The following is a 27,530-nucleotide window of genomic DNA, read 5'->3' on the forward strand; positions in this document are numbered from 1 at the left end:
ACGTGAAATTATTTTTCAGCGTTATTTTTCATGATTATGTCTCACGGGTCGAACAAACCTGAATGTTATTGCCATCAAATAGAACATAGTTTGTTTCTTTACCTTTCTGTGAATGTCTAGACATTTTTTTTGTCTCAATTGGATGAAAAATGTTGGAGCATTTGCATTATGAAAAGGTTACTGTGTACTTACAGTAGATTTCATGCCCTGTCAGGGGTGCCTGGTGGTACTAAATCCAGATTGAACTCTGCCATTGGAAAGATGAGATTTGGCCCGATCCATAGATGTGTGATTTGGCCATAATACGGTCATTTATAGGCCTGATATTCTATATTCATATTTCAAATAGCATGTGTCCGGATGGCAGAATTCAGTACTGTATCTACAAAAAAACCTGTAAATAATCTGCCCTTTATGCTTAGATATTTTGTACACGTGATCTCAAGAAGGTGCTGAATGAGCTACATGTTTCACATATGGTCAATGTTAGCATGGTGTTATTCACCGTCAAATATACAAAAAAAATAAATAATAATCTAAATAATTTATATTCTCCTTTGGTTCATTACAATTTACTAAAGCATAGTAAGATACACAATATTTCTGACACTGGGAATGCATTCCCTGAGGTCCATAGATACCAGGAACATGCAAATGGACCTTGTAGAAGTGGAGCAATCTTCCATTTACGTGGGTATGTACTTTTAGGCGAACTTTCTGAAAATATGGCTAGGGCTTAAGAAGTTAATGTCATTTCCACTACACTCAACCAACCAAGGAGCGAACTGAAACACCACAACAAAAGTAGTTTTTTTGGTCTGAACTTTTTGGGGGGAAATGACCGTGTTTCCATACCTCGACCCTGGCCTTGTAGAACTCGATATCGTGCAGCCTCTCCTTGTAGCGGCTCACTTCGCTCTCCAGCTTGTCCACGCGGATGGCCTTCTCTCTCAGGGCATCCAGCTCATCACGGTAGGCCCTCGCCGACCGCGCATCTGACAGCAGCTGGTAGCTCTGACAATCAATCACACACACACATTATCATACCAGGGTTCCCACAGACATTGCAAAATAAAAGTCAAGGACTTTCAAGTACTTTCCCAAGCACTATTTTTCATTTTAAAACGGCATTTAAAGGGATACAATGCACTTTTAAATGCTGTTTATATATATATAACTTTCAATGCGAATTGTTGATTTGAATTTCAATGACTTTTTAAGCACTGTGTTAATAAATTGGCTGTTTTCAAGGAATTCCAGGCCTTGACTTTTTGTTTAAAAAATAAAGCACTTTAAGCAATTCAAGGACCTTGTGCAAACCCTGCACAGAGTCAGTCACTCAGATACAGACAACATAATAGTGGTACGACTGTACTTCCTAAGAAGGCCAATATGTCCAATATTATCGGCCTACCGATATTGGCATAAAAATGTAATATCGGAAAATATCGGTATCAGTTTTTTACATTTATTTAACCTTTATTTACCCAGGCAAGCAAGTAAGAACAAATTATTATTTTATTTATTGTCAAAGTATGCATAATGTTGTGTTAATTACACAACAAGAGATATGTAATGTTAATTACCTGAAATTATTCAGTTTTTGGGGGGGGGGGGACCCTGCATATATCGGTATCTCTGCCGCGTTCGACACGGTCGACCACTCCACCCTGGTCGATCGTCTCGAACACAGGCTAGGTATTGGGGGGTCTGCCCTAAACTGGTTTGCATCCTACTTGAGCGGCCGCTCCTTTTCGGTCAGTTTGGGTGGACACTCCTCCCCCACAGCTAGTCTACCGTATGGGGTCCCCCAAGGTTCCATCCTGGCCCCCATACTCTTCTCCATCTACATGCTCCCTCTGGCCGAAATCATCCAGAAACACAACATTTCATATCACTTTTATGCCGATGACTCCCAAATCTACCTTCCCCTCAACCCCTCTGACACAGCTAACCTAGACTCTCTTAAAAACTGTCTTAGGGACATAAAAAGCTGGATGGCCCTCAACTTCTTACAGCTAAATGAAAATAAAACGGAGATCATTTTGTTTGGCCCCCCCTCTTCCACCAAAACACTCTCCAACAGCCTAGGACAACTCTCCACCCACCTCAAGAGCCTGGGTGTAATCTTTGACCCAGAGCTAAAATTCGACCGGCAGGTAAATGCCGTAGTCAAATCATGCTTCTTCCAACTCCGCAACATCAGTAAAATAAAACCAATCCTTTCACCCGTCGACCTGGAAACGGTAGTCAATGCATTCATCACTTCACGCCTTGACTACTGCAATGCCCTCTACACCGGCATCAGTCAGGCAGCCATGTCCCGCCTCAAAATGGTCCAGCACTCTGCAGCTAGGTTCCTTACCGGCACCAGAAAGAGAGAGCACATCACACCAGTCCTAGCCTCCCTACACTGGCTCCCAGTCCCACTTAGAATAGACTTCAAAATCCTCCTCCTCACCTTTAAGGCACTATCGGGTGCAGCACCCCTATATATCACAGAGCTCATCACCCCCTACGCAGCACCCAGGTCACTAAGATCCTCCAACCAGGCTCGGCTGGTCCCCCCCCGCACCAGACTCAAAAAGAGAGGCGATCGCTCCTTCAAGGCCGTGGCCCCCAAGCTATGGAACCAGCTTCCCCTGGAGATCCGATCTGCCCCCTCGCTGGAGACATTTAAGGCCCGTCTAAAAACCCACTTCTATTCCCTGGCCTTCAATAAACCCTGATTCTCCCACACCCTAACTCACACACTCCCATGTAATTTTATCCTGCCCCCTCCCTCTTGTATCTCTTCTTATGCTCCTCTGCTCCTCTGTGCTACTGTACTTTGTGTTCCCCTATCCGTGTGTTGTCCTACTGTCCTATTCTCTGAATGTACTGTCTTGTCCTGCTGTGCCTTTTTGTATTTTTGTATTTGTGTATTTTATATTAGGACATTGATTTTAAGCTTTGATTGTACAGCACTTTGGTTGGCTCTTGTGCTTTTAAATGTGCTATATAAATAAATTACTTGACTTGACTTGACTTGATATCGGTATCGGAAATTAAGAGTTGGACAATATCGGTAAATAAGCCAATATCGAACATCCCTAGTTTCTACCCACAGGCCATCAGACTCTTGAATGCCAGCACGTCCACCTAGCCAGCACCCCCCCCCCCCCCCACACACACACACACACCTTGGCAGACACTGACCTGATTACTGCTGTGAACACACTGTCACCCTTCCCCCCTGAACTTTGAATCACTAAGACACTTTTTAACTGCTGCTGTGACCCACTGTCACCTCCATTCATATATAAATACTGATCGGAACGTGCATGTCACCTCCATTCATATATAAATACTGATCGGAACGTGCAATGTTACTCACTGTGCCTTGTATATATTTATCTATTTTTACCTTATTTTCTAGCACTCGCTTGTATTTAAATATGTTTAAGTTAAGTATTGTGTGATTTCGTGTGAAGGGTGGACTAGCAAAGTAAGATTTTCATTCTATGGCAAACTGTTTAACTGTGCATATGACAATAAACAATCTTGAATCATAGACACACACACACACACACACATATATATATAGAAGTCAGTGGGTTCATTAACGCTAGAAGAGCCACTGGGCATTGGGATCACACTGCACCATGAATCCAACAGTCGTCTCCTTTCAAGACGTTTCCTTAATCATTTCAATTAACATGCCAGCATGTTCACAGTTCTAAATACAAGGACACACAGTGTCACAGATGTGAAGCACAGTTCCTGTCAGCTGCCACTAGGGGAGGTGTTCTTGTGTGTTTGTGTTTTAATGCTTTAATTAATATCATGTAAATGAGTGAGAAAAACACTTAATTGTAGCCATGTCAGGCTGTTGCTGTAATAGCCTTTGATGAGCTAAGTCACTTTAATTGGCTGATAAGTGTGTGTGTGCACTAACCATGTTCCATACACAACCATGTTGATTAATATAGACTAACCATGTTCCATACACAACCATGTTGATTCATATAGACTAACCATGTTCCATAGGCAACCATGTTGATTAATATAGACTAACCATGTTCCATACACAACCATGTTGATTAATATAGACTAACCATGTTCCATACACAACCATGTTGATTATATAGACTAACCATGTTCCATACACAACCATGTTGATTAATATAGACTAACAGTCTGTAGTGTGGTAGTGAAAGGTTAACATTCTGTAGTGTGGTAGTGAAATGGTTAACCTTCTGTAGTGTGGTAGTGAAAGGTTAACCGTCTTTAGTGTGGTAGTGAAAGGTTAACCTTCTTGTAGTGGTAGTGCAAGTGTTAACCTTCTGTAGTGTGGTAGTGAAAGGGTTAACATTATGTAGTGTGGTAGTGAAAGGGTTAACCTCATGTAGTGTGGTAGTGAAGGGTTAAAAAAGAATGTGTGGCTGGCATGTGTGTCTCTCTCTCTGTATGTGTCTGTGTGTGTTACCTCTTCCTGAAGCCTCTTGAGCTCACCCTCAATGTTCTGTGTGTGTGTGTGTGTGTGTGTGTGTGTGTGTGTGTGTGTGTGTGTGTGTGTGTGTGTGTATGTGTGTGTGTATGTATGTGTGTGTGTGTGTGTTTACCTCTTGCTGAAGCCTCCTGAGTTCACCCTCCATGTTATCAAGCTCCTGCCTGCAGTCCAGAAGCTGCTCACTCTTTTCCTCTCTGAGAGGTGGAAGGAGAGAGAGAGAGAGAGAGAGAGAGAGAGAGAGAGAGAGAGAGAGAGAGAGAGAGAGAGAGAGAGAGAGAGAGAAGAGAGAGAGAGAGAGAGAGAGAGAGAGAGAGAGAGAGAGAGAGAGAGAGAGAGAGAGAGAGAGAGAGAGAGAGAGAGAGAGAGAGAGAGAGAGAGAGAGAGGTGGAGAGAGAGGAGGAGAGAGATATGTGGGGGAGAGAGAGAGAGAGGTGGAGAGAGATAGGTGGAGAGAGAGAGATAGAGAGGTGGAGAGAGAGGGAGAGAGGTGGAGGGAGAGACATTGAGAGAGAGAGAGGTGGAGAGAGTGATAGAGGTGGAGGGAGGGAGAGAGAGATGGAGAGAGAGATGGAGAGAGAGAGAGAGACAGAGTGGAGAGAGAGAGAATGGGAGAGAGTGATAGAGAAAGGAGACAAAGAGAAGGAGATAGAGTGAAAGGGGTATAGATTATATATTTAGGTCATATAGATCAACGGTTCTCAAACTACGGGTTGCGACCCAAAGTGGGGTCGCGGGTAGGTGACAGTGGGGGTCGCGCATTAGCAACAACAAAATAACTCAGATCGAGTTTTCCACCCGGCAGCTGTGTGTATTTGCTATGTCTCGCCCCTTCATCAATGGAGGCTGACACACGTATTCCAATACACATCTCACTACACCCTGCACATTTATAATCGCGGGAGGGGGGTCTGGTATTTTGTGTGTAACCTGGACTCGCAATAGATAGGTTTGTTGTCAGAAGCGTTGCTGGTTGGCCGCGAGGAAATGGGCTCTGCGCATAACCAGCTGCTATACCACACTGAAGTGAGGTGGCAGAGTATTCTCCTTTGTTAACTCGGAGAAGAAGTGCGGATTTTCCTTGCAGACAAAAACAACACATTGGCAGAGAAATGTGCTGATAATGAGCTGGAAACTCCGTTAGTGGCACTCCAGGATAATCAGCAGAGATTGGGGGGTATTTACTCAGCTTGATGGCTTGTTGTAGGAACAGAATGCAGGAGGCGCTCAATGATCTTTCGTGTGACGATCTACTGAAAGTCAAGTTCACTGGACAGGCCCTCGCAAAGCTCTGGATATCAGTCCGGAACGAGTACCCAGTGTTGTGTAATACTGTGCTGATAAAGCGTGTCCCCTTCGCATCAACATATCTGTGAGGGCGGATTTTAGAAGCGGATCTCTGCCAAAGTGCATGTGAGCACATTTTCTTTTCATGTTCTGGCAACATATTTTGGCTAAATATGCCTAGTTTTATAAATGTGTATACAGAAACAATTCCATTGCTTTTGTTGATAATATTCATTAATTTCATTGATAACATAGTGCTGTAATTTCATTTTCGAAACAACGTGTGCTTTTATTTATATATTCCTTATTTCCACGTTGAAATTACGCAATACATTAGCACTTTGAGTGCCAATGACGAGATTTCTCGTTAGTTCATGCCAACCGGTGAGTGCCAGAGAGACGAGAGATCTAGTTTTTTGATTGTTAATTTTTATTTATTATCGATTTCCATTCATTTTTCATCAATCTAGCCCCACGTTACCAGTGGGCATCTGTCTGAACTCGAACAGGGAAAATTCCGCCCCCTATCGTCTCTCCGGATGGTACTGCACCTCTTTGGATTGGATTGAATGAAACGCATGGAGAAAAAAAAGTCCTGCTTCCACATTTTACTTGTCAGACAAGTAACCGGAGACTATCCAAGTAATCGCCCACCACCAGAACAGCGGAAAATGTGTGTTTCCAGTACCCACGCGATCGATATTTGTAATGGCGATCAGGAATTGGAATAATCTTTTGAGAACATCTGATCTGAGGTAAGGAATCTATTTTACCAGTCTTGGGATAATCAGAGCTATTTTCACCTATATATCAGCGTGTGCCATATGTGTGTATGTGTGTGTCTGTGTGTGTGCGATCAGGAAATAAGATAATCGATTTTTCAGCCCGCTTCTATAGCGTGCATAAGTACACATATACTATTGATAATCTAGCGTTTATTTGAAAACGATTCATAAATAGGCCGAAAAATTACAATGTGTTGTGTATTCCAGTGTATTCCAGTAAAGGCCGATTATCACAGAATCTTCTGAAATTTTCTGAAACTTTCAAGAAACAAGCGTTTTTCAAAATGGTATAAAACGGAAATGAACCGATTAAAAAACAATCCGTTTAGACAATGTTGACTGCAAACAAGTCATTGATAAGCGACGGCCATATTAGACACATAGCCATAATTTAAGATATAGTTTATGCGTTCGCAAATATGAGAGCTCCGTCATTGAAGTGGGTGGTGGCACGCAACAGGGTTCCGGGGCACCGGACCCGTGGCACTCAAAGTGTTAAGTGTGGGGTCACCAAAAAAAATGCTAAATAAAATGGGGTTGTGGTATAAAAAAGTTTGAGAACCCCTGATATAGATGATATGTTTAGGTCATATAGATTATATATTTAGGTCATATAGACAAACCGTACACCAGATATGGAAGCAGCCTAGAGCTGATGTTACAAATACAGCTGCTACAGTTGCTTCTGATAATAGTCTAAACATGCACACACCAGAATGCTGTGCATACCAACTAGTGCACTGCAACCTTGCCCAGGCCCGACGGGGCCCGGCGGGTTCGGGCTGGGTAGGGCTTTTTTTTTAGTAAATAATTCGGGCTCGGCCGGGCCCGGGCACCGCTGTTTTTAATTTTTTTATTGCGTTTTTTTTTTCTCATATAACTAGGGTTATAGGATAACCTTCGTTTTCCTTAAGTTTCGTTTTGTCTTTCGCGCAAGCTGTCATCAGAGAAACATTTGGATGTAATTACCGCAGCGCGCAGGGAGAACTCAGGGGACAACTCGATTGGTTGTGTTGGAATATAGCCAGTTGGCGAACGTTTTAATTTGTTCTTGGATGTATGTAGCCGGTTGGCGAAGTTTTGTTAACGTTGTTCAACGCGTTGCTGACGTCAACAGCGAAGTGGTGAGTGATGTTTATTATTTGCTGGGTCGCTGCTGCCCTGTTCTGTTGTGCTTTCATTATGTTGCTCAGCTCGAAATCTGATTTCTGTTTTCTGTTTGTTTGTATAGTGACTGAGTAGGCTATTGTGTCGTGTGTGTGTGTGTGTGTGTGTGTGTGTGTGTGTGTGTGTGTGTGTGTGTGTGTGTGTCAAAGAAGATTCTATAGCCTTCAATACGTTTTACGAGGCTGCCGTGTGAGCACTGGGACGGCATTCTAATAAGAGCGAAACAGGCTATGTAAATGCTTCTTAGTTTTCAGCCGATATGAGTTATTTAGGCAGACGGTCCTATTGGACATTTTCGTTTTTGTTTATTTATTAAGTTAATATATAAAGTGTTTAGAATATTTAAAACAAAAAAATTATTTAATATTCTAATAAGAGCGAATCAGGCTATAGAATGGTTGTTCGTTTTCAGCATGATATGTGTTATTTAGTTAGACCTATTGGACATTTTCGTTTTTGTTTATTTATTAAGTTCATATAAAACCGTGTTTCGAATATTTAAAACAAATAATAATAATAATAATTCTTTTTCAGGTTTTCACACGGGCTAGGGCTTAAAATATTATCGGGCTTATTTTCGGGCAGGGCCTGAAGTTCACGGGCTCGGGCAGGGCACAGGCTTCATTTCAAGGCTCTTGCAGACCACTAATACCAACCAAAGGCCATTGCAGATGCTGTCATCACCCACTCATCTCAAAAGCAAACATTCATACAGCAACGTGTGCACACACACACACACACACACACACACACACACACACACACACACACACACACACACACACACACACACACACACACACACACACACACACACACACACACACACACACACACACACACACACACACACACACACACACACACACACACACACACACACACACACACACACACACACACACACACACACACACACACACACACACACACACACACACGGTTCAATATTGAACAAAGACGTGATAACAAGTCAAAAGAAGATGAGATGTTTAAGTATGGATGCATGACTGAGTGGTAGAATAGGAATAGAGTGAGATGTGGTGATGGAGAGATAGAGGGATGAGTAAGAAGTGAAAGGGATGGAGAGATAGAGGGAGGAGGGAGGAAGTGAAAGGGATGGAGAGATAGAGGGATGAGGGAAGTGAAAGGGATGGAGAGATAGAAGGATGAGTGAAAGGGATCCGATGGATAGATAGAGGGAAGAAGTGAAAGGGATGGAGAGATATAGGGAAGAAGTGAAAGGGATGGAGAGATCGAGGGAATAAGTTAAAGGGATGGAGAGATAGAAGGATAGAGATGAGTGAAAGGGATAGAGATATAAGGATATAGGGATGAATGGAAGGGATATATAGATAGAAGGATAGAGGGATTAGTGGAAGGGATAGAGATAGAAGGATAGAGGGATGAGTGAGAGGGATGGACATATAGAAGGATAGAGGGATGAGCGAAAGGGATGGAGAGATAGAAGGATAGAGGGATGAGTGAAATGGATAGAGAGATAGAAGGATATAGGGATGAATGAAAGGGATGGAGAGATAGAAGGATAGAGGGATTAGTGGAAGGGATAGAGAGATAGAAGGATGAGTGAACAGGGTGGAGAGATAGAAGGATATAGGGATGAGTGAAAGGGATAGAGAGATAGAAGGATAGAGGGATGAGTGAAAGGGATGGAGAGATAGAAGGATAAAGGGATTAGTGGAAGGGATAGAGAGATAGAATGATGAGTGAACAGGGTGGAGAGATAGAAGGATAGAGGGGTGAGTGAAAGGGATAGAGATATAGGGATGAGTGAAATGGATATAGAGATATAATAATGGAGGGATGAGTTAAATGGATAGAGAGATATAAGGATAGAGGGATGAGTGAACATGATGGAGAGATATAAAGATAGAGGGATGAGTGAACGGGATGGATAGAAGGATAGATGGATGAATGAAAGTGATATAGAGAAGGATAGAGGGATGAGTGAAAGGGATAGAGAGATAGAATGATAGAGGGATTAGTGAAATTGATAGAGATATAGAAGGATAAAGGGATGAGTGAAAGGGATAGAGGGATGAGTGAAAGGGATAGAGATAGAAGGATGAGTGAAAGGGATGGAGATATAAGGATATAGGGATGAGTGAAAGGGATAGAGAGATAGGATAGATGGATGAGTGAAAGGGATAGAGAAGGATAGATGTATGAGTGAAAGAGATAGAGATAGAAGGATAGAGGGTTGAGTGAAAGGGATGGATATAGAAGGATAGAGGGATGAGTGAAAGGGATAGAGATAGGAGGATAGAGGGATGAGTGAAAGGGATAGAGAAGGATAGAGGGATGAGTGAAAGGGATGGAGAGAAGGATAGAGGGATGAGGGAGAAGCTGCTGAGACAGTAACATCACAAGCTGGAACAAGCTGACACACACACACACACACACACACACACACACACACACACACACACACACAATAATTCATCACCTCAAAAGCCCAGTTTTTCAAAAATCAATGGGTCTTTTGAGGTGATGCAAAAGTGTTCCTTTAAGCGTTTAGCCATACTATGTGTTGTATCCTCCCAATTGAGGACATATTTGAACCTGAACTGGCTAAATAGGAACTCAGATCACCTAGAGCAGGGGTGCCCAACCTTTTTTGAACCAAGATCTACTTTTATATTTACCACCTAGCCCGAGAGCTACCAGCCAAAATTGTATATTGTAAGCCGTCATTTGAGGCTTTATAAAAGCAGCATAATGAACACAAATCTGTCAGTGCCGAGTCCGACCTCATCTTAAATAACAAACAGCATTGCTTGTTGTAGTTAACAAGGAGAGGAAGAGTTGATTTAGCAAAAAAAAAATGTTTTTTTTTTTTTTTTTTTAATAATCAAATTTTATTAATCAAGATCTACTTGAAATCAGCCCGCGATCTACCTGTAAACCTAACCCAGATGATAACGGAACCAACTAGAAAGACTTCTCAAAATCCACACTAATTGGCATTGTATTTTCGAATAGAACTGACTCAATTGTGGCCAATGTTCCCCCTAAGGTGCGCCCGTGCGCGCGCGCGCACATGACAAAACGCTCACATCTGAAACCGGTCGCAAAAAAAAAAAAAAAAAAAAAAAAAAATTAGATTTCTTTTTTTTTTTACTATTTTTTTTTTCAACAAACATGACCATGTTCACGTCTTAAACTCATACTGAGGCCTTAGTTTTGGTTTTAAATTGCATATCATCATTCATTTATTTATTGTCACACAGAGCAGAAGAATTTTGCCAAAACAAACCAATATTATCCAGCTGCAGAACGGCAGACCAGCCACACTCTCAGACCCAAACGCATTTCCTTTGATTTAATTATACATCAAATGATTTATGTCAGGGATTGCAATGCCTCGCTTGAATGAAGTTAACTTTTCACCTGGATAACATTAACATTCAGGGTGAATGTAATGTGAGAAATTGGGATAAAAAAGAAATATATATATATATATATATATATATATGGTCGGACAGATCCGACCAGCATTGCTGGCTCCTCACAATGCAAACGCGAAAATGTACATTACAGATGAACTGCAGAGAAAATTTCCAATTTATCATCCCGGTCGAGACTAATTGGAAGCGGAGTGCAATGCGTGCAAAGCTTGACCATATGTTTATGTGTCTAATAAAGGTGCTGGCGATCTCAAAGCTCACATGGACACAGCAAAACATTACAAACAAAGCAGTGCGAGGCGAGAGTTTGATGGCAAAGTTGACCAAATTGATTGAAGAATGCAGCTATACAGAGAGAGAAAGAAAATAATTGAAAACTATTTTGATGCCTCAAAATGATGTTTTGGTTTGATAAGATGCTTATGATACAATCATAAGGATTATGTGTGTAATAAATTAGTTTAGTACACTAATTGCAACAAATCTGAAACTGCATAGTGCACTTTTAAATTAGTGAGGTTACTGTTTTATAATTTACATTACATTGAAAAGATAAAGATATATTTTTTAAAGCTGGATTTTCTAATACAGAAGAGGTATTATTTAGAACATTACATCATATTTTTCTTGTTATTTATTTTGTCCAGTAAGACTTGAAAATATATATTATTTTGTCATAGGTTGATTTAGTTATTTTCTTGAGATTTGTCAGATAGATTACTTTAGGCATAATACAGCATGTTGAGTAACTTTGGTTATAGAGAGATATTATTTTGTTATATAAAATAATATAAACAATTAATTTTATATCCATACAGAGGAGGTATACTTTAAATATATTATAATGATAAGGCATCTTTGAGTAAACTTTGATTAAGTATCTTGAGGCTGAAGGCAGAGTGTCCTCTTTTAAAAAAAATCACAATATGGTCACCCTTGAAGTCGCATTATAATTCACTTAATAAAATAATGACTAGTCAGCCTCCTAAAAAGACAAAAGTTAGTGACACGACTCACACCGCCGCCACCAAAGTAAGGACTATGCTCTGTATTGTCAATCAATGGTCAAATAAATATTTGATTAAGGAATATAATATGCCTTTTTGTATTATTTCTCTGTGTATCAGCAAAATGTATATATTTTTATGTTAGACATTAAGGGAAATTAAGATTCTCAGATTTTTTACAAACCACCGCTTATCGACTAACCGGTTAATCGGCAGGTGACGTATGTTGCTCAGTAGTTGCTGATGTCTGCTCAGGAGGTTTGAGTGTTTGCTCAGACCGAAAAATAATTAGAGGGAACATTGATTGTGGCCACTGTTATTTTTGAACTAGGTCATAGTGATCACTGTCCTACTGCATGTGTGAGGAGTACGAAAATAGAAAAAACTAGGTCACATACGGTCATGAAAAGGAATTTAAAATGTTTAAAGGAACAAGCTTTCATGAATGATATTATGCATAGCAACATCTTCTTCACTGCAGAGACCGCCAATGTTCAAGTGACCCTTGACCTCTTCACAAATACTCTGGTGCTAGACGCTCAGGTGGTCCCCAACACTGGCTACTCTGGTGCTAGATGCTCAGGTGATCCACAACACTAGCCTTTAAAACAGCTCAGAAACAGATCTACCACAGCTATAAGAAAGTAGAAACAATTTAATTACAAGTTCCTACACAAACACGGCTCAGTTCTCGAAACAGTCCTCAAATTCAAGTAAAGAAATGGCCACTTTTCTGGGTGCCTGTTAATTAATAGGTTAATGGTGCTCGCTCGACCAAACTCAAAGTGTTCTGCCTTGCCTGGAATGACAGTCTACATACAAAAGGGCATTCTCGCTTGCCAAAACCTAATACTTTTCCAGGCTCCTCAAGGACCAAGTATCTCGACATAAACCCCTCTGTCTGCATCTGGATTCTCGACTTCCTAACGAATAGACGCCAGTTTGTTACGATAGACGATCTCACCTCCTCCACCCTCACCCTGAACACCGGCGTCCGGCAAAGCTGTATGCTGAGCCCCCTTCTCTACTCCCTCTTCACCCTCAACTGCACTTCTGTACATGGCACCAACACCATTACCAAGTTTGCAGATGACACAACAGTGGTGGGCCTCATCAAAAACAACGATGAGTCGGCAGGGAGGAGGTCCAGCACCTGGCGGCGTGGTGCGCCAACAATGGCCATCTACATAAAGGGTTGGTGGGCCAGGTGTATCAGGTGTACAGATCTTCAAAAACCAATCAACCATTTTCTGAATCAACAAGGAATATATAATCTGGAAAAGAAAGTGTTAAAAAAGAATGCAGTCGACACAAAGTCCACAATGCTTCCATACAATATCTAAACTAAAACACTCAAATGTACTTCAATATATTTCTTTCTTTCTTTTTACAACAATGTATCAAGAAACACTTAGGGTGCTTTCACACTAGGGACCCGGGGCCGTTTCCGAGCACGATTGCCCCAAAAGTCGTGTAGTATGAACGCTGCGTTTCGTCCCCAGGAGCGGATAACCGTTCCGTGGCCGGGACCACTTGAAAAGGTGGTCTGGGGAACGATGCAGGCATCCCCGGGCACGGAACGATTCAAGTGTGAACACAACTGTACCAAAACACGGAAGAGGCTTGCTGTAACAACGTGACAACGACTCGACTGTCCATTGTGGAATTTAAAAGAGAATAGGTCTGTTTCTCACCTTATTGACGGACGTGAGTAGCATCTTAGCATAACAAAGGCATTTCTTGATGCGAAGGACGACTCCATTGTACAGGCTTTGACAATTTCTCTAACGACTTGTCGTGTACTAGATCAGTGGTTCTCAACTGGTCTAGCCTCGGGACCCAACATTTTCCTTAGTCATTAAGTCGCGACCCAAATTTTTTAACCACTATGATTTATTTCAACAACAAAAAATTGCAGTAATACACAATCTTTCATGCACTGTTAAAAACATGAAATAAACAGTGCAACAAAAGTGCAACTAGGGCTAAAAATCCAATGCAATTAAATAATAATAAATAATATATGCTTCTTAGCAGATTTCTTAGCTTAACATAACAGACCTAAGTTTGGGGAAACTAATGGGATAACTGGGGTTGCAACAAAAGTGCAACTAGGGCTAAAAACACAATGAAATATAATAATAATAATAATAATAATAATAATAATAATAATAATAATAATAATAATAATAATAATAATAATAATAATAATAATAATAATAATATGCTTCATAGCAGACTTCTTAGCTAACATCCCAGGGAACTAATGGGATAACTGGGGATGTTGTTTGCTCCTGACAAGAGTCTGGTAGACAAAGCAACTCTGAGGTCATGCTCAATGTCCAATCTGTTCCTCTGCTTTGTCTTCAGCTGGACCAGAGCTGAGAAGCCACTTTCACAAAGATACTGTAGGTAGTTAAAAAAAAAAAAAAAAAAAATAACCTTTTTTTTTTTTACACACACATCCGCAACCCACTCAAAATGGCCCCGCGACCCACTTTTGGGTCGCGACCCACCAGTTGAGAAACACTGTACTAGATGACGCAAGTGTACTCTTGTGTTCATTGGCGGATCGCAAACCAACTAGGTGCATACCGCCTCAAGTGTGCTCGGGAATTAAACGAGATTGGTAGTGTGAAAGCTGGCCGGCGGGGGAGTGGGGACTATCATTCTCGGGAACGGAACGGAACTGAGGCAACCGCTCCTAATGTGAAAACGCCCTTAGTATGTTGCTGAAGTCTGACCGCCAGCTGCCAGCCAGTCTGTCAAGTTAGACATGATGTCTGTAGTGCATCAGAATTACCTCCTTTCTGCAGCAGAGGCAAAAAGCCCATCCTTATTCTTTCAACAGTATCTGCGCCAGAGCACATTACATCTTTCTCTGGCCATGGGTTAGTGCTCTAAAGAGGAACCTTTATTATTCATGGTTACACAACGGAATAGGCCTCTCAACAAGGTTTTTTGTTGTTTTCATTAGGGATCCCCATTAGCTGGTGCCGTGGCTCCCAGCTAGTCTTCCTGGGGTCCACACAACATAATACATAAAACAATTAATGCATAGATCGATACTAAAGATAAAAACAAGGATTTAGTATACAGCAAGTAAGCTACTTTCAAAGATGCTATAGATAGAAATAAAAAACAAAGCAATTAACTAAAACATACAATACCCATTTTGAGAAAACTTGTTGGCTAATAGGCAAAAACCCATACATAAATGCTGTGGTGCGTGCGTGTGAGCGTGTGTGTGTAAATAGTAAATGGACTGCATTTGAATAGCGCTTTTATAGAAAGCACTTTGCAACTTATGTCACACATTCACACACAGATGGTGGAGGCAGCCATGCAAGGTGCCAACCTGCTCATACGGAGCAGTTATGGGTTAAGTGTCAATAATACTGGACTCTCAGCAACAACACAACAAAATAAACCCAAAGATGCTTCAGAAAGTGGGGTATTTAACTTTGTCCATTCGAAAAACAGTTAACCCCTTAAGCCCAAGTGGTCCGGTACTGGTGTAAAATTTATATCGCGTCATAAATAGATCAATACAGTCTGTATGAATTAATGTTGCGTTTCTTTTTCAAATGTGAAATTTCATAAAACTACACTACCCAGCTCACGACAGCCGCTTTGGAAGCTGGAGCTGCTTGACGTGAATTTTCTCCCCAAAGAAACCTGAACGCAGGGGAGCTCCCGTAGCTCACCGCATATCTCGGCGCTATTTCTGCGTCGGGGAAAACCGTGCTCGTCACAGATCTGGGGTACACGAGTTCGATTCCCGGACCCGCCGTATTTTCTCAGAGTGTCTTCCCCTGCTCTACATCCCATTTCAACCTGTTTCTGTCGGTCATGCTTGACCAGAAAAAGCGATAAACGCAAAAAAAAACAAAAAAAAAAAAAAAGAAACCTGAACGCTATTGCCATAAAATAGAACAGTTTCTTTCTTGACCAGTCTTTGAACGTCTAGAAAAAAAAGTGTTGCAATCTGATGAAAAATGGCAGAGCAATGGACATTATAAAAAAGTGACTGTAGATACAGTACAGTAGATTTCATTCACGGTCTTTGCTGCCCTGTGACGGGTGCCTGGTGGTACTAAATCCAGATTTAACTCTGGAAAGAGAAGATTTTACCTGATCCATAGATGTGTGACTTGGCCATAATAAGGTCATTTATAGGACTGATATTCTATATTTATTTATTTATTTCAAATTGCATGTCCGGATAGCAAAATTCAGTACTGTACAGTATCTACAAAACCCCTTGTAAATCATCTGCCCTTTATTAATTTGCTCATATTTTGTATACACTTGATCTCAAGAATGTGCTGAATGAAGGTGCTGGATTTTCACATCTGGTCAATGTTAGCATGGTGTTATTCACCATCAAAGATGGGGGAAAAAATGTAATAATAATAATTGATATTCTCCTTTGATTCATTACAATTTACTCAAGCCTAGTAACAGACACACTATTCCTGATCCATAGATGTCCCTAGATACCAAGAACATGCAAATGGACCGCACGGTGGTGTAGTGGTTAACACTGTCGCCTCACAGCAAGAAGGTCCAGGGTTCGATTCCCGCTTGGGGACCAGGTTTCCATGATGCCAGGTACTCAGGTGGGGTATCTCCCAGGCCTTTCTGTGTGGAGTTTGCATGTTCTCCCCGTGCTCGCAAGGGTTTCCCCCCCCGATAAGATAAATCCAATGGAAAAACATGCACAACAGATCGCTAACGCTGTGGCGTCCTTGACGAAGACGGACAGGAGCACTTGGATTGGTCCCCGGGGCGCGGCTCACGTTGACGCCCTATCTGCTCCCGGCTGCCCATGGGGGGAAGGACAATGGGATGGGAAAAGTGCAGAGAGACATTTCATCGGCGACTCAGTGCATGTGTGTGTGTGTGTTCCTGTGGGTCGCCCATCTCGCGTGTCTGTGTTAAAACTGCATTACAAATAAAGACTTCTAGTCTAGTCTAGAAGTGGAGCAATCTTACATTTACTTAGGCACATTGTCTGGCTTAAGAGGTTAAGATGCTTTTTAAGAATGACATTTATATTTGAAAGTTTGACATCTTATTTTTAACTTTTATTTGAGTTTTTGTTGTATTTTTCACTGAACGGTTACTGCTACCGTTTTATTATCTTGATGCATAGTCCATGGGAGTTTGTTGGAGCCTAATCATTTCAGGCTGTGTGATTCAAGAGAGACCAATGAGATTGTGGTGACTGAACCAGTGAGATTCCAGTACTTCTATCCTCTTGTAGGTAAAATCTGCTTCTGCCTCCAAAACACACAAATGACTTCATCCCAAAACATCACACATGTTTACAGTAAGAGGGTCTATACTAACTAGTTCATTCTTGCCAATGTAGTTGTGCTACTTACATTTTCAGAGGGATTCTGTTGAATCACGTTTTGGTTATTGGTTCTGTATGATTCTAGCCAATGACGTTACGGTATTTTGCAGTTCATGTATGGTTCTAGCCAAGGAGGTGGTGACACTTAAGCTTCCTGTCCAACTCTAGCCAATCACGTTGCAGTACTTACAGCTCCTGGCGCAGGCGTCTGATCTTGGCCTTGGCGTCGGCAAGCTCCACAGAGAGGTGTTGCCTGCTCTCCGTCCTCCTCATGCTGGGAGAGTCGCTGGGAGACTGGCCGGGACAGAAGGCTAGAGGAGACAGCTGCCCACAGTCCCTCTCCTGGGTCAGCTCCACGATGGTCTGCATGTTGACGGAGGAGAGAGGCTAGGGGTTAGAGACGGATAAGAGTCACCAGGAGGCACAGGGGTTTAGGAGAGGGTTGGCCACAACTGCAGAAGAAGAAAGGTAAGAGGAAAATATGAGAATAGAATGAGAGATGAAAGACGCATTGTTTCAACACCCATTTCCATAATGTCTGGAACTTAAAGCAGGCTTTGTTCACTAGCACAGAGACATGTGGTTCCTCTCAGTCAAACCAGAGACACAGAATCCTTGTAAGCCACCTTCTCTGCCTGTTTCACAAACATGTACAACATGTCAATAGGCCTGCATATTGTGGTGCGGATTCAAACTTTTTGTGACTCCGTTTGCTGCCTCTCTGAAGATTCCCAGTTTGCTCAGAATCTGCTCAGAAGTCAGACCACGGGACTCGGTAAGTGAACTAATAGCTTTGCATCCACTACTACTGGACAGTATTTCATACAACGTAAAAATCTTAAAAATACAAACAAATAAATCTTAATCTTAACTATTCCTTTAACCTGACTCCAATATTTCCTCCCTCTTTTTCTCTTACATTTAGTCATTTAGCTGAAGCTTTTATCCAAAGTGAAATTGTAATTAACAAAGAGAGGCAGAGTTGATTTTGCACACAAAAAAAGATTTTTTTTTTTTTTTTTAAATAGATACAAATTTTATTTTCATATTCGAATCCCATGCCCATCGAACGAAGCTTCGAAGTATTTAAGACAGCCCTATAAGGGTCAGTCACATTGTTCGTCAAACAGTGTCGAACTTGAGTGCTACAGACTTGAGTGCATATAATTAGCATAGTAGGTAAACACACAGCACCTAGTGCTCATTAGAGGTTATGGGATCTTTAATTGAGAGCAGATGCACTACTCTTTAAGCTTTGGAGGCCATTATAGAATGTCAGATGTTATAAAGAATGCATCTATAAGTAGAACAGCTCATTATACTGTACAACAAAGACATGTGTAATGATATAGAAGAACGGCTTGGCGTTTTTCATTAGAAATTGACTGACTTTTATGGATAATATTTACATTTGTACATGCAAGCTACATACATCAGACAGCGCGAGCGAGAGAGAGAGAGAGAGAGAGAGAGAGAGAGAGAGAGAGAGAGAAGACAGACACAAACGGTCAACCATCAGCACTTAACATGTTTTATATATTTCATGCAAGAGCGTGTGTGCACACACATACATACACACACACACACACACATACCTCCAGCTGGGTGTCCCGTTCGTCCACCAGGCGTTTAAGGTGGAAGGCCAGGTTTCTTGAGAGGCTGTCCAAGTCTTCAGAAGGCATCACCCCACCTTCCAGCCACTGAAGATCCACCACATTCTCCTGGTTATGAGTCACCTACAAGCACCACAACATCATCAATATTACACCACTCCCCCTAACGCCAGGCCTCTTGGGGGCCCATACATGAGCCCACAGCCAGCTCATCAAACCAGAGATAGAGCTCTAAACTACTGAGCATGCTCCAGCTTTACAGAGATAGAGCTCTAAACTACTGAGCACGCTCCAGCTTTACAGCGATAGAGCTCTAAACTACTGAGCATGCTCCAGCTTTCTGCTCATATTAAAGCTTACAGGATAACAGCCCTATATTATGGTAAGTGCACTTACTGTAGGTGATTTTGCATTGAGAATTACAGGTAAAATGAGGAATATGGACAAAGGGTGGGCGTCAGACAACGCCAGTCAAAGGTTGTCTCCTGAGAAGGCCCGTATCAACATGACAAAACTGATTCATGGTGGAATTCAGATATTAATTGTAATTTATCTTTTAGCCAAGAGATGATGCAGTAGATAGCAACAGTACCAGTATATTCCAGAGGCAGTGATTTACTGGGAAAGTTTCATAGTGTTTGCTCACCAGCGGTTGGGTGCCAGACACGTAATATTACGTTTTTCGTTAGTTTTTCTTTTTTTTTCGATTTTAATATCCTATTCAATGCCAGGGACCCGTATGTTGCCGTTAGAAGGCCTACTGCGACGCTGAGGGTGCAGTACCGGCCAGATTCCCCCAGGTGGCAGTATCGAGCTGCAGTAAACCCTGTTCCAGAGCCTGTGTTACACTGAAAGGTCTCCGGGAGCAGATTTTCAGTAGACGGCAAGGCTAGAGGTTCAATCGTTCGCATCCAAACGTCTACGGGACATCCGATGCATATGCTGTGGTGGGTTATGTCATGGGCCAATTGGAAATCGGATGGAGCAGATATCGATCAAACAATTGGAATATTATTTTTGGAATACTCCCGATCAAAGTTAAGGATCATCCGACGTAAATTCTGGCTTGATTGTGCAAGGTTTTCATACCGATCCAGCTGATCAGCGTTTTTAGCGTTCAATACTAATGCTGTTACTGGTAATCAATAATCAGAAACGACCCCCCCCCCCCACCCTTTCATGCATTCATGATGAAACATAATAGGTACTGTATATATTTGATTCGGGAATACTAGCGTGTATAGGCAAGAAACGCCAACGCAAATAGTAGAATTTACCTATATGGCTATTACGCAGCCTCTCAGGAATGACCCCATACCGCTGTAAAACCATACTTATATTCACCAGCGTATAACACGGGAATGTATGCATGGAAAAAATATCTCTTTTTTGCATCTTGACCGGAAGAAACGGTGTCAAATGACTATAATATTGTATCCATGGCTATAATATAGAATATAGATTTAGCTCCACAAACAAGGTCACGTAGTAGTATCTTTTAACGCTTGGCCCAGCTACAGCGGTCCACGTCTAATGGCTGGCATCCATTGTATTAAAGGTTCCCTATTGTAAAAATGACATTTTCCAATGTTTTGCATTGTTTTCAAGCAATGTGGGGTTGTACCAACACTGACAAAATGTAAAATCTGTACCAAGTCCCATTTCTGCAGTTCAACTTAGACAAGAACGCCCCCCACTGAAACAAGCCATTCTGAATTGACTCGCTCTGTGACGTGAATAGGAGGTGATGTGCCACCGCCCGCCTACAATCAACTGATTAGAGGAAATTATGAGCAAAACGGGCAAGCAAGTAGTGGAAATAATGCGGAAGCGGTTTTGACAGTAGAGTTGCCACACCTTCAGCTGTTCCACTGTCAGCACTTCCTCAAAAGTGTTCAACAGTAAATCGTACAAAACAATGAATTTTATTGAAAAAAAACTTACAGATGTGTTCCATAGACTCACAGGAATTGTGTATAATTGGCCAAATAGTGAACAATTGTGGACCTTTAACTCAATCAGCGCCGGAGCAATATGCGCAATGTGTTGTTAAAAGGCCGACGCTCTAAAGTATAGGAATACGTGGCGGTGTTTGCAGGGCTATAACTATATTCTATATTATAACTATGGATACAATACTATGGCCCATTTGACATCACCCATCTATCGTTCAATATGTGAAAAATAATAAATGTTTCCATCCATACGTCCCGTGTTATATCGTGGTGAATATAAGTATGCTTTTAGAGCGGTCTAGGCTAATTCCCAAAATGCTTATAGCCGTATACGTCGTGTCTTGCCTTTACACGCTATTATTCCGAAATCAAATCTATATCATAGGTATTATGTTCCATCATGAATGCATGAAAGGGGGGGGGGGGTCATTTCTGATTATTTGATTGTCAGTAACGGTATTCGTATTGAACACTATCAGTATAAAAACATTGCAGGATCAAGCAAATATTTACGTCAGATCGTGCTTACCTGTGATCGGGAGTATTCCAAAAATAATATTCCAATTGATTGATCGCCATCTGGTACATCCAATGTCCATTTGCTCCATGGCATAATCCACCACAACATATAGATCGGGGATATTTGACTCACTTCAATGGAACCGAGAGAACCGTTCGCCTCGCACGACAAGGACAAATTAAATCTGAGACATTTGGCCGGAGTAGGGTATATCTGCAGAGCCGCAAGCCCAACGTCTGGGCGGGGCTTCGTGGCTTGGACTAGGTTTGAGGCGGGCTTCGTGGCTTGTACCTTGTTTTGTTTATTTTTAACCCTAACCCTAACCTTAACCCTAACCCTAATCTTAACTCTAACCCTAACCCTAACCATAACCCTAACCTGCAACACGGCACACAGAAATGCAAATGCTGTCGAGTCTTCACTGCTTGTAAAAATAAACAGCACAAACTGACTACTGCACAGTCAAACCAAGTATAAGCCTGAATGCACAGTCAAAGCGAGTACAAGCCACGAAGCCCCGCCCACGCACAGTCAAACCTAGTCCAAGCCACGCAGTCCCGCCTCAAACCTAGTCCAAGCCACGAAGCCCCGCCCAGACGTTGGGCTTGCAGCTCTGCAGATATCCCCTATTGGTCCCACAGGCCAAGATACAAAGGGTGCTCGATACTGCCACCTGGGTGGATGCGGCCGGTATTGCACTTTGGCATTCTCAGGATGATTCCCCTGTTAACCCAGATGTCCGTGTGCCTGTAATGAATAGAAATATTGAATAAAAGAAATAACGATGAAAACCCGACTATACTCGGGTTTGGCGTCCAAGTGTCGGCGAGTTAACCCGACTAACATCGGGTCTGGCGTGGATTGAGTTAAAGGACCATACCAGTCTAATTCTGACTGTTCCCCGTTACCAGAGATTGACCCGTCTTTACCCAACGTTGTGGTTGCAGGTGTATATATACAGTAGAATAGAATAGAACTTACGGAACCATATGGTGTGTGTTTTAGTTCATCTCAATTTACATTACTAAACGCCACTCACACTGCCATCCATGTTGAACATTGGTGGAAATTATTCCATGTTGCTAGACATACAGTATGTAACTCAGCGTTCTGGAAACCACTGAGTCACTAACTCTACTACAAGCCCTGCATGTTAAACTAACACTCTACTACAAGCCATGCATGTCAAACTAACACTCTATTACAAGCCCTGCATGTTAAACTAACACTCTACTACAAGTCCTGCATGTCAAACTAACACTACTACAAACCCTGCATGTCAAACTAACACTCTACTACAAGCCCTGCATGTTAAACTAACACTCTACTACAAGCCCTGCATGTTAAACTAACACTACTACAAGCCCTGCATGTTAAACTAACACTCTACTACAAGCCCTGCATGTCAAACTAACCCTCTATTACAAGCCCTGCATGTAACACTCTACTACAAGCCCTGCATGTCAAACTAACACTCTACTACAAGCCTCTCATGTCAAACTAACACTCTCTCTACAAGTCCTGCATGTCAAACTAACACTCTACTACAAGCCCCACATGTCAAACTAACAAGCCTCACTCGTCAAACTTCCACATTCACTGCTTATTATCTCCCTGCTGCTCCCGGTTGCTGTGCATATTTGAATGGCTTGCCATTACTTTTCAACATCAATGGCAGTGTGGAAGGTAGGTTGAGATCTACCAAAACATAATCTATGCACACATAATTAGTCAATCCTCTCTCCAATAACCCAAGACGTCAGAATTAGACTGGTATGGTCCACGCTTGCTTGCTGTTCAGCAGTCGGTTGGGTTTGTGTCTGGAGGAGAAAGTACCTCTTGGATGTGGGTTGCTATGGCAGCTTTGGTGTCAAAGTCCAGCGTCTGGATGCGTTCAATATATTCTTCCTTCTTCTCACACTGCCAACAGAGACACAGACAGATACACCAGGCAGATTGAGGTTACTCTGTGAAATCTAGGAAATATTGAATTATAAAGGTGGTCTTTACAAGGTATCCAATGGAGGTTTTGACCACTAGTTGATGAAATTATTTCAGCTGTTACATGAATTGCAAATTAAATTACATAACTACATTACATAATAAACATTGTGCTGCATCCTTTGCTGTTACAGAATGTATGTAATATTGGTATGAGTAGAAAGGCCCGAGACTCAGTACTTGAGACAACATACGGAAATGCACAGAGTTTCTGCAGATGACTAAGGGTGTCCCACAAGGTTCAAACCTGGGGCCAGTCCTCTTCACCATATATATATAAATTATATTGTCTCATCATTGAATGATTGCCAGGCTCATTCATATGCAAATTACAATTGTATACTGTTTTGCTAACACTGCTCAGCTAGCTACAGCTTTCCTACCTGTTAACGCTCGGGGGCCCGCATGCGGGCCGTCCACACTTTGCCCTCGTCTGTTGGCTCTGGGCTGCGTTTTTGCAGATCAACCAATGCATTGTTGGAAAGTTTAATTTGCAGCCTTTCGATCGTCACCCCACTCAACCTATTGCATGCTTCCAGTCTTGAGTTACAAGACGAAACATGACAAGGGTAATTTGACAAGCCATTCGGACAAGTGACCACGTCCGGTTTGGCCGGGTCCTGAAAGGACCAGTCACGCAAAAATTATTGACCACCTTTGTAGCCAATGAAATTCTGGAGCCAACAGTATACATGAGGGCTGATTCATACGGTAAACGGAGAAGAAGATGAAGAGGTTGTTTGTTTGTAGAATTTCTCAATCGCCGTCCAAATCAATGAGTGGTCTGCCATTCGATGAATTATTACCAATACGACGATTACAAAAACATCTGTAAAACTCATTTTCTGTGGGATTGTTATAAACTTTGGACCTGTACTGTAGATAAGACTATGGAACTGTCAGGCTATGGAACTGTTATGTTTTCCAGTTCCTACCCCTCAGCTGGAAGGAACTCAAAAACAGGCATCTGGCAACAAGTAAACAAAACGTGAGTAACTTTTATTTTAATTTCAGTGTGTTCTAAAAACCTCTAACTCTATTTATTACATTAACACTCAAGAGTGATTCTTATCCTGTTGTGGAAGAAAGTTCAGAATGTTTCCTTTCAAAAGAGATCAGACTCACGCATGTGGTATAAGTGGTTCAAGTAATAAATCGCAAATTACTTTGGGTACGCAATCGTGGTAAAAAACATGGAGAATTCTGCTGGAAAAACTTGACTCGATTCTTCATAACCCCCAAAATCACCCTGTTGGAGACAGTGTGGCCAGAAGGAGGCAAACCACTCATATCTTTTGGAATTGTCCAGGTATTCAACATTATTGGCAGGATGTTCATTCCGCTATGCAGGATATATTGAGTTTTAAGATACCAAAGACCTTCTCCTTTTTGTACCTGGATAAATTACCTGAGGAATTGGTAGGAGTGAACAGATATTTGATACAAATATTTGTAGCTGCAAGTAAGAAAGTGATCACGCATCGCTGACTCGCTGGTATCAGCAAGAACCTCCAACTAAAGAAAATTGGATGGACATTATAGATGAAATATACACAATGGAAATTGTAACTGAGGGGTACAATTCCCTGACTGTATTACTAGATATGATACTTACTACCACTACCTTTGTACTTAATATTCGGCCACCCAGTACTCGGCATAAATATATTATGATGAACACTGTCACGTAGATGAAACGGATCCAACACAAATGTACGAATTAGAAATAGGTCTTTATTTCTACACAGCGATGGTGTGTAGAGCAAGCACTTAATCAAATCAATCACATTTATGAATGGGAATTAGTATGCACTTTTATGGCAAGAGTATTCGTCGGTATATCAATAGAGAATGTCCAATCTCTGAAGGCGCAGGTGGTACATATACGACCTGGAATAGTTAAGGAATAATAGCAATGATACTTTAATGATTATAGAACTGGATACACTAGGGGGGAATTCCGGTCGCTTGTAAGACAACTGGAGAAGGGGGGGGGGGGGTAGAGTCTGGCTGTATCCGTCTGGCCGAGGGTATCCTGGGAGAACCCACGGTTGTGCGGCTCGGTGCCTCAGCGATCCTCGATCCACAGATGAAAGCAGTTGGACTCTCTGTGGGCCGGCTTCCTTCGGTCCACGATGGAGAGACGTGAAGCGACCTCGTCGTGTAGAGCGTCTCCTCACCTGTCGTCCTCTCCGGGGGGGGGGGGTTTCCAACACACGGCAGTGTTGGTCTTTATCCATAGAATAATCACTGTATACAAAGCATAATCCGTGCCTGGGAAGGCGGGCTGTCGTCGGTAGAATAATCCGGTATGCAGGTCCACTCGCTCGTCGGCTCTGGGGCTCCTCGGGTGCAGCCTCACATGGGGTCGGCCACCCTGGATAAGCAGCCAGTTCTCTGCCCGAAACGATGGGGTGCTGACTACGATAGTATTCTCACCGCACGAAGCACTATATATTAACAGACTATTATTAGCTTAATAGACTACGTCCAACTCGACGATATAGTGCCAAATATGACTATTCAAATATTAATATACACAATGTCTCAATACCGATGGTAGGCCGAACTTGGCCTTACTCCCACACGTGGCGTCGCGGGGAGGCTTTACGTCTGTCACTCTATTGGAGGGTAAGAAACTGGACTAAAAAGGAAGTCCTACTTTAGTAGCGCAGTATATATACGCACTATGAACAAATAGTACCGTTAGTGGTGCGGTAGCCAGATTCCTACGCGGAACTAGGACTTGTTCGTACATGTTGAGCGGTACGTTTGAACTGGGTCTGGGGGGTATGGCAGCCTGGCACCAAGGTCTCGACCAATAGTAGAATGGAGACTATTATGGGATGTTCAGTAGGCTAGAATGGATATTCAATGCATATTGTACAAGGAATATACAAGGGATATATTAGAGAATATACAAATACAATTAAATATATATATATAAATAAATATATATATTCGGTTTAATCTGGCCCTTCACAACAGCCACCCCCTGATTGGTCCCAGACCTAATCAGTTAAGCAGAGACAGATTAATCGCGTTGTCTATTTACACATAAGGGTTTGCTGTAGGGGTCAGTCAACTTCACAAAGTCATAGGGTTATGGGGTCATGGTCATCATCGATTGTGTCTGGGAGTCGGGGCAGTTCTATGAGCCTCGCCACGGGACGGGTGTAAGTGCGACCCTGGACAAGCACTTCAGCTGCTCGGACCTTGCCGTCGGCACCGGTGATCACTTTGCTTACGCGGCCGGCCGGCCACATAGCTCTGGGCAGTGATTGATCAATAATCATGACGACCGTTCCTTCTGTCAAATTGTCTCTCTCCTTTACCCACTTCTGGCGGGTCTGTAGAGACGGTAGGTAGTGCAGTAGGAATGTCCTTTGTTGTGCACTCTCTATGGTAGTGCAATCATCTATGTTGGGGTCTGCGGAGATAACAGTGCTCAATCCACAGAACACAGGCTTCTTATTCTCAGCCTCCTCCTGACTGGCTTCCCTCGGGATAGGCGTGGGCCACTCTCCTTCCGGGAGCTTTAGGAATGCTGGGCCGTCACTGTAGACATTGCGACGGGTGAGGTCATCTAGGGGCATTCCCCGGGTGATGACGTCAGCTGGGTTCTGTTTTGTATCAACGTAGCGCCACTCTGTTTCTCCGGTTAACTCTTCGGTTAAGTCTTGAATCTCGGTGACTCTGACTCCCACGAAGACTTTGTACTTGCATGAGTCCGATTTGATCCAGGCGAGTACTGTCGTGGAATCTGACCACAGGATTGTTCTAGACACCGGTATGGTGAGCTCACGTTGGATGAGCGTGGCTAGGTGCGCTCCGGCTAGGGCTGCGCAGAGCTCTAGACGTGGGATAGATTGTTGCTTGCGTGGGGCTATTCTCGAGCGGGCGAGGACAAATGCTG

The 27,530-nt window shown here is 42.4% G+C and overlaps 1 protein-coding gene across 5 annotated transcripts in view; it reads right to left on the reverse strand.

Moving 5' to 3' along the window:
• Positions 1–27,530, reverse strand: part of ccdc88ab (coiled-coil domain containing 88Ab) — a gene marked incomplete at its 3' end in the record, with an annotated part of 286,701 nt that overhangs the window by 94,799 nt on the left and 164,372 nt on the right. For all 5 annotated transcript variants that reach the window (XR_014620009.1, XM_084320114.1, XM_084320115.1 and 2 more), the window contains exons 6-10: positions 23,450–23,533; positions 19,121–19,261; positions 17,716–17,888; positions 4,605–4,686; positions 856–1,014 (exon numbers count right to left, since the gene is read on the reverse strand). Coding sequence is in view for 4 of the 5 variants with exons in the window: in XM_084320114.1 (XP_084176240.1) it covers positions 856–1,014; positions 4,605–4,686; positions 17,716–17,888; positions 19,121–19,261; positions 23,450–23,533 (639 nt within the window). The remainder of the gene's footprint in view (positions 1–855; positions 1,015–4,604; positions 4,687–17,715; positions 17,889–19,120; positions 19,262–23,449; positions 23,534–27,530) is intronic.

Source organism: Notolepis coatsorum (assembly GCF_963971535.1).
Source record: "Notolepis coatsorum genome assembly, chromosome: 8".
In the NCBI taxonomy this organism is placed as follows: Eukaryota; Metazoa; Chordata; class Actinopteri; order Aulopiformes; family Paralepididae; genus Notolepis; species Notolepis coatsorum.